We start from the raw sequence: 16,992 nt of genomic DNA on the forward strand, positions 1-16,992 counted from the left end.
ACCTCTGACCCTCTGAACCTCTGACCCTCTGAACCTCTGAACCTCTGAACCTCTGACCCTCTGAACCTCTGACCCTCTGAACCTCTGACCCTCTGAGCCTCTGACCCTCTGAGCCTCTGAACCTCTGAACCTCTGACCCTCTGAACCTCTGACCCTCTGAACCTCTGACCCTCTGAACCTCTGACCCTCTGAACCTCTGACCCTCTGAAAACTCTGACCCTCTGACCCTCTGAACCTCTGACCCTCTGAACCTCTGACCCTCTGAGCCTCTGAGCCTCTGACCCTCTGACCCTCTGAACCTCTGACCCTCTGAACCTCTGAACCTCTGAACCTCTGACCCTCTGAACCTCTGACCCTCTGAACCTCTGACCCTCTGACCCTCTGAACCTCTGAACCTCTGACCCTCTGAACCTCTGACCCTCTGAACCTCTGACCCTCTGAACCTCTGACCCTCTGAACCTCTGAGCCTCTGACCCTCTGAAAACTCTGAGCCTCTGACCCTCTGACCCTCTGAACCTCTGACCCTCTGAACCTCTGACCCTCTGAGCCTCTGAACCTCTGAACCTCTGAACCTCTGAACCTCCGAACCTCTAACCCTCTGAGCCTCTGACCCTCTGAACCTCTGAACCTCTGACCCTCTGAACCTCTGACCCTCTGAACCTCCGAACCTCTAACCCTCTGAGCCTCTGACCCTCTGAACCTCTGACCCTCTGAACCTCTGACCCTCTGAACCTCTGAACCTCTGAGCCTCTGACCATCTGACCCTCTGACCCTCTGAACCTCTGAGCCTCTGAGCCTTTGACCCTCTGAACCTCTGACCCTCTGAACCTCTGACCCTCTGACCCTCTGAACCTCTGACCCTCTGAACCTCTGACCCTCTGAACCTCTGACCCTCTGAACCTCTGAACCTCTGACCCTCTGAACCTCTGAACCTCTGAACCTCTGAAAACTCTGAACCTCTGACCCTCTGAACCTCTGAAAACTCTGACCCTCTGAACCTCTGAGCCTCTGACCCTCTGAAAACTCTGAGCCTCTGACCCTCTGACCCTCTGAACCTCTGACCCTCTGAAAACTCTGAGCCTCTGACCCTCTGACCCTCTGAACCTCTGACCCTCTGACCCTCTGAGCCTCTGAACCTCTGAACCTCTGACCCTCTGACCCTCTGCTGCTGCTGCAGGCTGGCCGGAAGCTTCTCTGACTTCAGCCACGTTCCGTCAGAGAAGATGATTTAATATGACGCCCTATCACGCCCATTGTATGTGAATTAGGTAAAAAAAAAAATAGGAATTTGTCGGAAATTTGTGAGATTAAAGTCAGAAATTTGCGAGAAAATAAATTCTGAGATTAAAGTCAGAAATTTGTGAGAAAAAAATTCTGAGATTAAAGTCAGAAATCTGTGAGAAAAAAAACATAATTTCTGAGAATAAAGTCAGAAATTTGTGAGGAAAAAAACAGAATTTCTGAGATTAAAGTCAGAAATTTGAGAAAAAAAATTCTGAGATTAAAGTCAGAAATTTGTGAGAAAAAAAACAGAATTTCTGAGATTAAAGTCAGAAATTTGTGAGAAAAAAATTCTGAGATTAAAGTCAGAAATCTGTGAGAAAAAAAACAGAATTTCTGAAATTTAAGTCAGAAATTTGTGAGAAAAAAAAGTCTGAGATTAAAGTCAGAAATTTGTGAGAAAAAAGAATTTCTGAGATTAAAGTCAGAAATTTGTGAGAAAAAAAAACAGAATTTCTGAGATTAAAGTCAGAAATTTGTGAGAAAAAAACAGGTGAGAAAAAAACAGAAATTCTGAGATTAAAGTCAGAAATCTGTGAGAAAAAACCCCCATCATTTTTTAGATTAAAGTCAGAAATTTGTGAGAATTTCCACTGAGAAGAGAATCTTAATTTGCTGGTCTTCTCTCTGGCAAAGTAAGAATAAATTAATTTCACTCACTCACATTTATTATTAGATCTATCATTTATTCAACCATAGTGTGGTATATGACACATTTCATAATACGCTTGTTTTTTGTGTTTTTAGTCTGCGCACACACTCCATATTCCGCTCCTGATTGGTCCGTGTGGTAAAACCAGATCCATCAGGAGGAAAGAAAGAAAGCGTTCCCTCTCTGCCTCTCAGCCTCTAATCTCATCTGTGATCCAGTCGACTCCCACGGTGAAAACAAATATAGATCTAATGGAATAAGCCTAGATTTTATTAAAAATGTAATAAGATTAGCAGGGCAGCTAATAGCGTCACAGGCTCTTCAGCTGCTGGATGGAGCATCAGATCACATTCAGATGCAGATTCCACCTTCTTTTTTTTTACACTTAACATGATCTGAGAATCAGATAAAATATGTAAGATGCAGTTTGACCCAGATCTCTGTCTGCTGTCCTGCCTCTCCTCTGTCACATAACTCACATTTCTGTACTGTGTGCATGTGAGGATGTTCCACTGATAGATATCTGCATTATATGTAATTGAGGGATTTCATGTCCATTTTAAGATAAACGTTGCTTCCTGGAAGTCATCAGTCAATATTTACTAACCACAGATTATTCTATGTTCGATAACTTTGATAGTGAGCCATAACGCGCTTTATTATGAAGCCAGTGGACATTTTGTAAGAGTATGGGTCAATTCTTTCAAATGGCAAAGATTTCAATTTTAAGCCAAAACGAAGAATCAGCCTGTTTCACTGTGAATAAAATATATTCGCTGTTGTAGATACCCAGCAAACATTTTGATGTTGAATAGATGTCCATGTGATTAATGTAAAGTACAGAGGCTTTACAGCACCAGCAGCCGAGTCATGATGGAGGAACATGTAGAACTGTGTGTTAGTTAATAAAGTGTAAATCTGTAGAACTGTGTGTTAGTTAATAAAGTGTAAATCTGTAGAACTGTGTGTTAGTTAATAAAGTGTAAATCTGTATCAAGCAGCTAGAAGCAGAGAGCAGCTGAGTCAGCTTGTTGTGGTGTGGCTGTAGATCCATTCAGTAACGTTCTCAGTAAAAGTGAATAGTGTGATAAGGTGGATTTGGTTACTGTGACACAGTAAACTGTCTTGTCTTTAGCCCTAGTCTCTACTCCAAAACACTCTGAGTTGTAGCTTGAGAAGAGTCAGCTCAGTTAACCTGAACAAACTGTTAGCTAGCTAACTAGCCGGCAAACACGCTGATGTTAATGTGAACACGCTAACGCTAGCCGCTACTAGCTACGTTAGCTAGTGTGCTAATCAGATGTGTTAACAACAAGACAGTGATGTTAGCTGACCAGATACTATGGTTAGCTAGCTAACAAGCTGACATTATCTAAACACTAAATCAATCAGATGGATCAGTGATGAAATGATCAGTTCAGTCAGAAACAGACAGAAATTAACCGTCTGTTCAATTCTGTTGAGACAGAAACACAGTCAGCTGTTCAGAGAGCTGAGGACCTCCAACATGGCCGCCAGAGGAGGGTAGCTACATCATTAAAATGAAAAGTGAAAAATCAATATCGTCCATAGCTGCTGCCTGCATTATTTTGTGACATCAGGATCTAAATGTCTTCCTGACATCAGTTCAGAACAGTTTTGACAGGATTTTTTACAATATGATCTTTGGACAATTTTGTTTTCTTTTGGGCTGCCATCAGTCAAAAGCTTGCTGGGTTTTTGTTGTTTTTCTGTATTTGAGATGACATGAGTTGGTCCTTAGAAGGATAGAAGTACTGGAACACACACACACACACACACACACACACACACACACACTCTCTCTCTCCTCTGCTGGTAGTGACCTGAATACTGATCGTATCATGTCAGCTTGTTCTAACAATGTTTTGACCAACAACTGTCAGAGAGGAGGAGGAGAGGAGAGGAGAGAGAAGAGGAGAGGAGAGGAGGAGAGAGAAGAGGAGAGGAGGAGAGAGAAGAGGAGAGGGAAGAGGAGAGGAGGAAGGGAGAGGAGAGGAGGAGAGAGAAGAGGAGAGGAGAAAAGGAGAGGAGGAGAGAGGAGAGGAGGAGAGAGAAGAGGAGAGGAGGAAGGGAGAGGAGGAGAGAGAAGAGGAGAGGAGAGGAGGAGAGAGGAGAGGAGAGGAGGAGGAGAGAGAAGAGGAGACGAGGAGAGAGAAGAGGAGAGAGGAGGAGAGAGAAGAGGAGAGGAGGAGAGAAGAGGATAGAATCTGTTTTCAGTTCATCTATTTTAAATGATGACCTGACCCCAATCCTGGACCACACACACACACACACACACACGCGTGCACACACGCACACACACACACACACACACACACGCGTGCACACACACACGCACACACACACGCACACACACACACATACACACATTAGGACGGCTGGCTGAACAACCAGCTGGTCAACCTTCTGCTCTCCTTCCTCTCTTCTTCTTCTTCTTCTTCTTCTTCTTCTTCTTCTTCATCATCCTCCTCTCTGTTCTCTCTTTCCTGCTTCTTCTCTGTTCCACTCTTCTTCTCTCGTCTCCTCCGCCTTCTTCTTCTCTTGCTGACACTAGTAATCTTCTATCCTCTCTTCTTCCTTCTCCTCTCTTCTCTTTTTTCATTCTCTCCTTCTCTTTTGTCTCCTCTTCTCTTCGTTCTCTTCTTTTCTTCTGTTCTTCATTCTCTTCTTCTTCTTCCCTATTGTCTCTTGCTGACAATTTCTTATTCTTATTCTCGTCTCTTTTCTTCTCTTCTCTACACTTCCCTTCTCTGCTCATCCTTGTCATTTCGTCACCTCCTCTTTTTTCTTCTCCTCGTCTTTTCTTCTTCTGTTCATTCTCCCTTTTTCTTCTCCTCTTCTGTACTCCTGCTGACAGTCTTCTGTTCTCCATTCTCTCTCATTCTTGTCTTCTCTTCTGTTCTTTCTTTCATTCGCTCCTCTATTCTCTCCTCTTTTCTTCTTTCCTCATCATTTTTTTCTTTCTCCCTTTCTTCTCATCTTCTCTTTTCTTCTTGTCTTCTATTTTCTAGTTTATTTCTCATTTTCATTTTCTTCATTCCTTTTTCTTCTCTTCATTCTCTTCTCTTCTCTTGATGTCACATTTTATTTGAGTCTTCTGTTCTCCATTTTCTCTTCTCTTCATTCTGTCCTTTTCTTTTCTTTTTTCTTCTCCATCCTCTCCTTTTTTCTTTTCACCATCTTTTCTTCTTCTCTCATCTTCCCTTTTCGTCTCTCCTTTTCTTTCTCTTTGTCCTTTCTTCTCTTTCCTTCTCTTCATATCGTCGCCTCTACTTGTCCTTTGTTTTCATTCTCTTTTCCTTTTGTTTTTTTGTCTTTTATTAGTTTTCTTATAGCTTCTCTGTTCTCTCCTTCTCCTCTCCATCTCTTTCTCCTTTTCTTTCCAGCCTGATTTTTAAATCATTTCTCTCCTTCTTGTCTTTTCTCTCCTCCACTCAGTTAAACTCGGCAGTTTTCCTTCTTGCTGCATCTGGCCTCATGAATAATTCAGGACATTAATCATGCGTTTTATTTACCCTGTTTTCCCATGAGAACAAGTTAATTGTCTTTGTTTTCTGGAGATATGGAGTTTTTTATATCTGTAAAAAAAACTCCATCACTGAAATAGATTTCCACCTGGTTCAGCACAGCGCCGCCTGCTGGAGAAACACTGCGACTGAAGAGCAGCAGATTATTTTAGGAGCAGATAAAGGTTTGTTAGGGGGTTTTAAAGGCTGATTCCAATATTTTTACCATACGATACCAAAAGTTTTCAGTGTTTCACCCAGAATTTTCTTCTCGTCGGGATGGAAAAGCCTCTGAAACATTCAGAGCATCATGGGAAACTAGAACTCTCCACCTGCTTAATTGGTAGAGAAATGTAATTCTGCATTTACAAAATGTATTTAAAGAATCTAGGGAGCCTGAGACTTTTGCACAGTGCTGAATATATATGTGAAGAATTAAATGAATAAATAACACAGGTACAGACTGTGTTTCTGAAGCTCCATCATATCAGAGTGATGATATCTGATATTTAATAGAAGATCAATATACCGTCAAACTGAAACAGCGCTGTAGTTCTACATCACATCCTGTCTGCTGCAGGAAACAGTCCTCAGAACGTCCAGTCCACGTCACTGTCTGCCCCTTCTGTGATTAGGGGGTCAGTTTGCAAATCCTGAGTCTTTAATGTACACTTGTAGTGGGTGAAGTGTGTGTGTATGTGTGTGTGTGTGTGTGTGTGTGGTACAAAATGTCTATCCTCTGTCATTAGTGGGACATTTCTGCTGACTTAGCATTGCCCTGAAGCAAGAGGAATATTTGTGAGGTGTGTGTGTGTGTGTGTGTGTGTGTGGCTGACCTCTCTTTAACCCTGTGTCTCTGTGTTTAGCGGGCACCCACATCACATTAACTGTCAATCTGAATTATACCGCACATAGAGAGAGAGTGGAGCGACTGGCCTGGAACAGAAACACACACACACACACACACACACACACACTAATGTAATCGTAGTTTCTCGCTCCACATACAGTAGGCTATTGACCTTATTCACGTGGCGGCCATTTTGAACACTCGAGATGTGAAACTGGAACATCAGACTTCAACTCACCAGTGACTTCAGACAAACTGAACAGTTCTCAGATTATCCAACAATCTGAGGAGCAACAACCACGACTGCTTGAATTTAGCAGGGAGCTAGTTAGCTTAGCCTACTAGTGAGCAAGCTCTGGTAGCTGGAGATAATGAGACAAATATATTAAACATGAATCTATCCTTTCAGATTCTTGACATATATTTGTTTTGAATAAACTCTACAAGAAGATAAAACTAGTGTGACTTCAACACAGTGAGGAGAACAACGGCAACACCTGCTTGAATTTAGCAGGATGTTAGCTAGCTAGTAGCTTGCTAGTTAGCTAGCTACTGGCTACCCAGCTAAACACATGTGCTGAAAATAACTTCATCTTTAAGAAGTTTCATGTGTTTGGCCTCTCACTGTTTCATGTACTGTTACTATAGCCATTACTACTACTACTACTACTACTACTACTACTACTACTACTACTACTACTATTACTATAACTACTACTACTGCTCCTACTACTAGTGCTACAACTGCTACTACTACTATTATAACTGGTAGTCTACTAATACTGCTATAAAAACTATTACTACTAGTAGTACTAGTATCACTTTACTACTATGACTACTTTATCTGCTACTACTACTACTGCCACTACTGCTTCTACTACTACTATTACAACTATGACGACGACTACTACTACTACTACTACTACTCTTTACTGTATTGTCACTCGTGCTACAACACTAGCAGGCCGCTCTGGTAAATGAAGTTGACCTTTGACCCCTCAGTTGTTGTCAGGCTCCTCACAGCTTCTCTCTGTTTTCAGACAAAGGGAGAAAAGACGACGGCGCCAAGATCAAACCAGACGTCTTCGGTAAGATTACAGAGCAGTTTCACTATCGCCGGGTCGACAGATACGAAACACATGTAGATATGTTCTAATCAATCAATCAATCGATCAATCCGTCCACCGGTCTGAGTCAGTGTTTTGTGTATCTCCTCCAGCGGTGTCTAACCCCGGCGAGGGGGAGGGGTTTGTGGATAGCCCCGCCCCCTGTCCTGAAGACTACGCCCAGTTCTGTGAACACGGCCAGTGTGAGATGAGACACAGCCTGCCAACCTGCAGGTAACCAGTGTGTGTGTGTGTGTGTGTGTGTGTGTGTGTGTGTGTGTGTGTGTGTGTGTTCCCAGGTGTGATGCGGAGTACGGTGGTGAGTGTGTTTCTGTATTTTATGACCGTGTGTATGTGTGTGTTTCCTGACCCTGTGTGTGTGTGTGTGTGTGTGTGTGCATTTTCTGACCCTGTGTGTGTGTGTGTGTGTGTGTGTGTGTGTGCAGGTGTGAGGCGGGGTACGGCGGGCCTCAGTGTGAGCAGCTGCTGGACTTCAACATCCTGTACGTCGTCCCCAGCGGACAGAAGCTTCACTACGTTCTGATCGCCGCCATTATAGGAGCCGTGCAGATCGCTGTGATCGTAGCTGTGGTGATGTGCTTCACCAGGTACTGAGTACTACTGAGTACTACTGAGTACTACTGATACTACTACTACTGCAGCGATGACTGCTACTACTACCTCTACTACTACTACTGTTGGTACCTCTCCAGCTGCAGAGTGACTGACTGACTGACTGACAGACAGACAATCAGTCAGTCAGTCAGTCAGTCAGTCAGTCAGTCAGTCAGTCAGTCAGTCAGTCAGTCAGTCAGTCAGTCGGGAGAATATATTACGTGGTAACAACTTTCTGCAAAACACTATCACTTCACTTTGGGAGGGAAAATAATTTTCTCTAAGTTCATTTTTTAATACTGAGTGTTTCAAAAGTAGGTTTACACTTTTATATACATTATTAATACTATTTCCAGGTACACTTATTATTTACTACTGAATGCTGATTATTTTGTTAAAATGACTGTATACATGTATATATATTATATATCAAATAACTAAAATGATGCTGTGTTTTTCATTGTTGTCATTATTAAAAATTGTATACCTACTTTTGAAACGTACTGTATTTCAACAATACAACTGACTAGCTTCTAAATATGTTGAGTGTGTTAGAGACTATTTCCCCACAGGGAGCAGTAGAGAATTTTATTATTATTAGTACTATAATTATTGAAGTACTGAGTATGTTTACATGATCTTACTGTAACTCGATTAAGGGAAAAGTCTGACTGTTGAATCTGAAAAATTAACTCGTTAACGCAGGAAAACATTGTAAATAACATGTCTGACTGAATGTCCTCAGTGGGCTCCTGTACTGAGCTGGTGTTCACTCTGCCCTCTCTGTCGCCTGCAGGCGCTGCAGCAAGACGAAGCGCGGGCGGAGACAGAAGCAGCACCTGGGTCACTTCCCGTCCGGGACGTCCTCCAGGATGATGTAGCCGCTCCTTTCTTTTCTTTCCATTTTTTAAAATAAATTTTAAAAAATAAAACAAATTTTTTCGTACCACACGGACAGACTGCAGTTTTGATATCTCGTCTTTTGGTGCCTCTTTGATTTTTTTTAAAAACATTTTTAGTTCTTTCTCGATTTCTTGCGGGGCCTTATTTTTTAAATCTTCCTTCGTCTTTCATTCCTTTTTTTCCCTCTGGACGTTTCTCTCGCTTTTTTATCGTCTGAAGATGTTTTTCCATCGGACAGAAAAGGGACAAGCTTTTTTTATTTTTTTTTAACAACGCCTTCGTTTTTACTGCGCCGGTCAGGAAGCCGCCGCCGCCGCAGTGAAGAGACCTGCAGGTTTCTTCTTCTCCTCTTCAGGATTGTTTTGCAGATTGACTCTCCCAGCAGGGGGCGCTGTGGATCCACATCACTGCTAAAGGCTCGATCCGCCGCCTGTGCGTATCAGGACAGTTCTCTATTGATCAGTTCTCTATTGATCAGTGATTGTACCTTCACCAGCCTGAAGCTCCACACTGGAGGAACCCGGAGCAGAACATCAGAGTTTTAACCCTGTGGGACCAGACTGCTGCTGCTGCCACGGCTTCTGAGTCTGACAACAAGTAGTTTCATCCAAGCAACCTGATTGGTCAAAGAGGCGGCGGCCACTCTGACCCGTCTGTCTGTCGTGTCTGTTCACGTCAGTTCGTCTCCACTGACAGCTGTCTGTTGTCAGACAGACTGATGGCGCTCCGTCTGTCAGATTTCCGTCTGTTTTGACAGGAAGGTGAACCAGCTGAACTTTTTCCTCTGTTCGGGGGTTTTGGTTTCAGACTCCTCCCTCCTGAGGACTGTTGGTATCAGACTCAGATGTTTCCTGTCCTGGTTTTCTGAGTCCTGCAGGGTTGAACCGAATCCATCTGTGCTTCATGTAAATCCAGATAAACTTTATTTTCTCTTTTTTTTGTACGAGACGCACCTGAAAACCAAAATGCTGTTTTTTCTACTGCTGAAACAAAAAGGTACAAACTGACGAACGTGTTCAGGCTGACTGATTATTTTATTGTTACTTTTCAAATAATGCCATTCCGGAAATGGGATACAATGTTTCTTTGTTTTGTTTCTGACAAGCTGATAATTTAAATGACTTTGTCTTGATCTAGTTTGTTTTTTATATAATTTGTAACGACGGTACGAAGTGTCAGTGTTGGTTGTTGTTGTGGTGAATAGTCTGTAAGAGCCGAGCTGCAGCTGCTGAAGCCTCACTGAGCTCAGATCAGTTGGTCAGGGAACCAAACCCCTTAACTTTAGCCCTGAAATGTCCTTAACTTCTCATTACATAAACATTAATTATCCATTAAACATAACAGCTTTAATAAAGTAAGGTTAGTGTCATGGGTTTATAAGGGATTTATTCATGGGTTGGTTCACAGAGACTCTAGAAATTAAGGGCTTTTTCATGTCTTTTGTGCAGGTTTACAGGTTATTAATGGAAAGTTCCTGTCTCCCTCAATTTTACATTAAATTATAAAGTAAGGAGTCAAACATTAAGAGGAGTTTAAGGTGGTTTTGATGGGGTCTCCTCCATTAATAACTCCCTTAATTAATTTTAAGGGGATTTTGCATGAATTAAGGGGTGAATTAATGTAAATGTAAGGGTAGTTTAAGTGATTACTGGTTCGTAGAGAGACGGTTGATCATATTACAGGGAGTCATTTACATTAATGAACTCCTTAATTCATGCAAAATCCCCTTAAAATTAGTTAAGGGAGTTATTAACCCATCAACCCATCAAAACCCCCTTAAACACCCCCTTAATTTTTCACTTATATAATATAATATATATATAATTATATAATATAATATAATGAAAAGACAGAAATGTTCCATTCATAACTTATTAATAACTGTAAAAGGCATAAAAAATCCCATGATACTAACCTTACCTTTTTAAAGCTGTTATTTTTAATGGATAATTGATGTTTATATGATGAGAAATAAAGGACATTTCAGTGATTAAATGAAGGTGTTTGGTTTCATAGTGATTTGATCTGACAGCAGGTTTGGATCAATTCATGACTGAATTGATCAGTTCAGTTCAACTGAGGAACTGGAATTTGAAAAATCCTTCAGGAAACAGAATGTGAACTGAATTGGAATTTCCGGAAGTTGAATTTAATTCTGTGAAATTCCATGTTTTTTTGTTTTTTCTTCCACATATCTGAAATTCCACATATTGTTTATATGACCAATACTGAATATCACAACATGTTAAAGGACCTTTCAGCTGGTGTTTGATGCAGAACATGTGATGGTAATCCATACATTATGACTGAATGTGTTTGATTTGTTGAAATGTCTTTTATTTGATTCATAATGTTTTGATTTATAATCATACAGTCGAGACAAACTCTTTTAGAAGTGGAATTTCATGGAATTTAATGGATGTCAGTTCTGCCTCCTGTCGTTCACATTCAGTTCACATTCAGTTTCCTGCAGCTGGGAGACGTTCACGCTGCAGACGGTGTGTTCCCCTCTCTGTGACCTGCAGATGGACCTGGCCCGTCTGTTGGGGTTTTGGGAGCGCAGCCCGGTTCTCCTGTAGATCTGTCCTGCATGAGCCAGTGAAGTTGTTGTTTAGACAGTGAAGTAGAATCAAGAATTAAAAGACGTGTTGGAAACTGCTGAGTCTCTGTGATCTGTGATCGACTAGAAGAGAGGAGACACTCGGTTTACCTTCAGACTCTTTTGGATATGAAATGAGCAGGAGGTTCAGAGGTGAGACCAAGTCAACTTCGCTCGAGTCCCAAGTCAGTCGCAAGTGTTGAGGCACAAGTCAGAACAAATCAAGAGTCCAGTATCAATTTAATATCTTAAAGAAAACTAAATATCTAGGACTTTTCAATGCAATATGGTTTTAATAGGATAAAAACTTGGTAAGAGCATCATGAGTTTGATTTCTATAATCAGTTTCAACTTCAATAAATTCAATCATTCCATACAAATTCAGAAAACAGAATTTAAATTCAGTCGTCCGCTGGAACAAATCTCATCACTTTCAATCTAAGTCATTTACACAAACACAAGATCTCAAGTCAAGACTTTAGAAACCTTTTCAAGTCATCAAAGTACAAGTCAGAGTCAAGTCCCAAGTCACCAGAACCCAAGTCAAGTCAAGTCTCAAGTCTTCTCTTCATGCATCAAGTCACGTCTCAAGCAGTTAAAACTGTGACTAGAAGTCATGTTACGCAAGTCCAAGTCATGTGACTGGAGCCCTAACAAATGAAAACAAATACATTTAAATCTGCAGCCATTTTGGTTCACAGTCCTTGATTTATACAGATTTATTTACATTCAGTAAATTTAAACATCACCTGTATATTTCAATGCTAATTAGTCTGAGGTGTGTATGTCTATAACTCCACTCTGTGTATTTCAATTGGTAATTTGGCTAATATTCCGCATTCCTATATATTTCAATGGGGATGTCAGTGACTCATGTATTTCAATGGAAAATTAGGCTGATAAATGGGTGCACCTTTAACTCCAGAATCAATGGTAATGAGGCTGATAGGTGGAAACACCAATCACTCCACCTTCCTTGATATTTCAATGGTAAACTGGTAAACTGGTAAACTGGTAAAGCTAGAATTCAACCACCCAATATAAATCAATGGTAATTGGGCTGTTAAATGGGTATAACTCCACAATCCAATATATTTCAATGGGAAATGATAGGTGTATGCTGTATAGTTATGTAAATGTCATTAAAGGTACAGTTCAGTTTAATGAGGAGTTCAGACTCTGGGTGCGTTCGATTCTGTTCTGTGTATCTGTGGCACCGGGTGGGTGGGGTTAAAATTATAAAGCAGATCAGTAGATGAAGATAAACATAAAGACTCCTCCCTCCCAGATTATGAGGCGTATGAAGACTCCACCCACCCAGAGCAAAAGGTAGATAAGAATCAAGCGCTCCTTGTGACTGTTAAAGCAGCTATGCACCCTGCAGGGGCGGGGCGAGGGGTGTGTGTGTGTGTGTGTGTGTGTGTGTGTGTGTGTGTTGGAGGGTAAATATAGAAATGATGGCAGTATAATGCCAGGCAGCAGCTGGTGAGGCGTTTTTAGACGGCCGGGTATTCCCCCTCTCTCTTCTTCTCTCTTCTCTTCCTTTCTTTCCTCTCCTCATTCTCTTCTCATCCTAACCCCCCCCCCCCTTTATCCCCAGTTGTGTCCTTATCCTCTTTCTCCCTATATCTTCTCTCTTTCGCTTTCCTTGTTCTCTCTCTTCCATCGAAACCCGACTCTCTCGTGCCTCATGTCCCTCTTCTCCCTTTCCTCATTCTCTTTTCCATTTAAAAGCTGATGAATGTTAAAGTTAAGTTAAGTTAAAAGTGGAGTTTAAAAAGGCCTGTGGTTGTGGCTCAGTCAGATGAGCAGCTGCTGGTCATGTAGAAGGTTGCTGGTTTGAATCCCAGCTGTCTCTCTCTCTCGTGTTTCCATGTTCTTGTTGTCAGTGGTGGATCAATAAGAAGATGAATCAAACCTGAACTGAGGAGCAGCTGTTTCTCCACCTGACAGACTGAGTGTCGGTTTGAAACCAGTCTGTAAAGTCTTTAACAGAACTGAAGAGTCTGGATTAAACTAACTGAACTATACTGCCTCCTACAGGCCGCTCTGAAGAAATACACAACAGCAGTCAGGAGTGTTAATACATACTGGATCTTACAGACAGGTGAAATACAGATATCACACGTGAGTGACACAGTATGTGGAGAGAGACATGATGTAGATCAATCAACAATACATAGACAGTTTTAAAAACCTCAATGCAACTTGGTCTGTCCTCTCAGGTGCGGGTGTTTTGTGTTTTGGCGCTCCAGCTGCAGGCGAGGGGATCGAACCCTCCCCCTCTCGTCTTCAGTCGGATCCCAGTCTGTGCTGATGATGCCGTCACTCCACCAGGTCCCTTCACACCCACAGCTCTTCTCTCAGAGCTTTTCAGTCTTTCCTCCAGGTGTCGGCTTTCAAAATTCACAGATCGACTCAGGTTTGAGCTCATGACCTCCCGACCTTCAGGTAGACGTCCATCTCTACAAGCCACTGGGTCACACTGGTGGTGAGTTCTTTGTTTTAGAGCTTTTCAACCTTTGCTCAGGATGTCGTCTTTCAAAATTCACCTTCTAACTCACATTTGAACCTCACAATCTTCATGTAGCCGTCCATCTCTATAAGCTAAATGGACATTCTGCTTCCAACAGCTTTTTCTGAGAATTTTTCAGTCTTTCCTCAGTGTGACAGCTTTCAGAAGTAACCGACTCAGGCTTGAACCCAAAACCTCACAATTTTCACGTTGCCATCCAACTCTATAAACCACTGGGTCACTCTGTCAACAGGTTTTATTTCGGCGCTTTTCAAGGATGTCACCTTTCAAAATTCACTGTCTCCCTCAGGTTTGAACCCAAAACCTCAAAACCTTCATGTAGACGTGCAACTCTATGAGTTACATGGCCATGCTGCATTAAAATGATTTTTGTTAGAACTTTTCAGTCTTTCCTCCGTGTGACCGCTTTCAAAAGTTACTGACTACCTCAGGCTTGAACACACAACCTTCTTGTACCTGTCCAGCACATCAAACCACTTCTGCTGTTTTTTCTTCAGAGCTTTTCAATCGTTTCCTGGGATGTCGGCTTTCAAAAGTTCCTGCCAACCCAAGAGTGCGAACTGGGCCTTGAACCCAGAACGTTGTAACACATAGAAAGCTTTCTGTTTGAGCCACTGGGTCATACGGGCTGTGAACTTGGTTTCTGAGAGCTTCTAGTTCAATAAATCAGGTCAGGAAGTTGAACCCAGCATGTTGTGTATGTGCTAACAGGTCGTTCAGCTTGTGGGTTTGTTCTCCGAGAAACAAAAACTTTCTGTCACAAGTCACAAGTCTTCTCTTCATGCATCAAGTTCAGGTTCAATATCTTTACTGTCCCAAAGGGAAATCGGTGATGCAGTCAGGTAAACACACGGGTAAAAACGACATGGAACAAACACCGAAGATAAAAAACAAATACAAAAAACTAAAAAAAAAAAAAACACAGATAAGCAACAAAATTCCTAAAATAAGATGATTTATCATTCATAAAACAGTCCAGCGCAAAAACACAAAACAGCAACATGTTATCGCCTTATGAGCCGGGTAAACATGGATTTCAAAATTATCACAGAAAACATGTGAGGTAACAAGACCCAAAAGAAACGAGATTAAAAACAGTAAAAAACCACAAACCACAAATAAATAAAGAGACAAACAAACAGCTGCTGCAGCGCCCGGTATTCTGCCAGCCAGTCAGTCTGACTCAAATCTCAAGCAATTAAAACTGTGACTCGGGTCCGACTTGAGTCCAAGTCATGTCCCACCGCTCATGTGTCATACACATTGACACTGGGAGCTGACCAGTTCAACCAGTCTGCCGCTGTCGGCCGCTGGGAGAGAAGCTAAACTTACTGCAGGCCGCTTTGCCAAGTCTTCACATTAAAGATGCTTTTAGGAAACAGAGCGGCTCACTTTAGGGGCCTGGGGATGGAAAAAGACTAAACCTGGAGGGAAGGATGAAGGAAGAACGAGTGAAAAGGAGGATGGGTGAAAGATGGATGAAGGAGGAACAGATAGGGGGGTTTCCATTCCCCTAATACACTCATGTCCCGAACAGGCGCAGGAGTCACTTTACACTGTATTTATAGCAGAGCGAACGCACAGTCTGGGATCCCATGTCACTCTTTATCTTTCTCTGTCACTCATTCACACACACACACACACACACACACGCACACACACACACACACACACACGCACACACACACACACACACACACACACACACACACACACACACACACACCTTTCACTCCCTTCTTCATCCTCCTTCTAGGACTCCTCTCCATTTTCCATTTTAAAATTCCATATTTTTCAGTTTTTACTCTGTGTTCAGTATGGATTCTGTTAACATGACTGTCAACCAGACCGTATCACTGGACAGCTGAACACTAGTCTAGTCTAGTCTAGTCTAGTCTAATCTAGTCAGTCTAGTCTAGTCTAGTCGAGTCGAGTCGAGTCTCAAAAATGTTGTGAAATGAGCCTGAACTCTGAAACTCAGACTCCATGCTGCTGACTCTATTTCCTCTCTATTTTCTTAAAGGCTCATAAAGGGCTGAGTTTTTGTTTTTGTCTTTATTGTCATGTATTGTTTATGTATGATTACACAGTATATGTTGTGGATATGATGGGAAATGAAAATTCAAAAAATGATACAGAAAGAAAAAGGAATACTGTTTCAGATCAGGTTCCTCCTCCGGTAAAGGATTCTGGTCCAACAGCAGGATTTGGACTGGACATTTCCACCTGTTGGTCACATGAAAGTCTTAGCTAACGGTTAGGCTTAAGCAAGTAAAATGACTGTGGTTAAGGCTAGTGTTAAAGTTTCCGTGGTAACAGCGACGCCTCTGATTGGTGGGAGCTCGCTGAAGCTTGTGGGTAATGTAGGATCTCACAAGGAACTCAGGAATCCAACATGATTCCTGGACACCAAATAGTCAAAATCAGATGGACTGACAGTTTCCGCGGTAACATATACAGTCGTTTCACAATCTGATCGCTCACGGTAAAGTCGACCTTTCACCTTTCAAACGTTACGGCTGATAATCAAATTCATGACTGGAAAACTGAGTGGGAACTTTACTTCTTGAGATCTATAGCCGTCTTCTGCTCCCTCTCCTCGCAGTCTTCCCCATTTCTTCACTGCTGCTCCTTCCTCCCAACTCTTCTCTCTCTTTTTAGCCTCACTAGTCCTTCCCTCCACCCCTCCTTCCCTCTCTCCCTCCCTCCCTCACCATTCCCATTCCTCCCCTCCCTCTCTCTCCCAGTTGGGTGGAGTCTATCGGTTGGTCTGTCCAGTTTCAGGGTGAACCTCCAGTTGCAGAGGGGTGATCCCGTCCTCCCGTCCTCCTTGTCTCTCTCTCTCTCTCTCTCTCATTTCTTCTCCTCTTCCCTCCTCTGTACTCCTCTCCTTTGGGTGCCCCGATGCCTCAGCCTTCCTCCT

The 16,992-nt window shown here is 42.3% G+C and overlaps 1 protein-coding gene across 1 annotated transcript in view; it reads left to right on the forward strand.

The window, feature by feature from the left end:
• Nucleotides 1-9,069, forward strand: part of LOC144543503 (tomoregulin-1-like) — a 22,154-nt gene extending 13,085 nt beyond the window's left edge. The window contains exons 7-10 of the mRNA XM_078291515.1: nucleotides 7,351-7,398; nucleotides 7,530-7,650; nucleotides 7,863-8,024; nucleotides 8,828-9,069. Of these exons, the coding sequence (XP_078147641.1) occupies nucleotides 7,351-7,398; nucleotides 7,530-7,650; nucleotides 7,863-8,024; nucleotides 8,828-8,912 (416 nt within the window). The 3' untranslated portion in view covers nucleotides 8,913-9,069. The remainder of the gene's footprint in view (nucleotides 1-7,350; nucleotides 7,399-7,529; nucleotides 7,651-7,862; nucleotides 8,025-8,827) is intronic.
• Nucleotides 9,070-16,992: the final 7,923 nt, after the last annotated feature.

The sequence above is a fragment of the Centroberyx gerrardi genome, chromosome 22 (assembly GCF_048128805.1).
Source record: "Centroberyx gerrardi isolate f3 chromosome 22, fCenGer3.hap1.cur.20231027, whole genome shotgun sequence".
Classification (NCBI taxonomy): Eukaryota; Metazoa; Chordata; class Actinopteri; order Beryciformes; family Berycidae; genus Centroberyx; species Centroberyx gerrardi.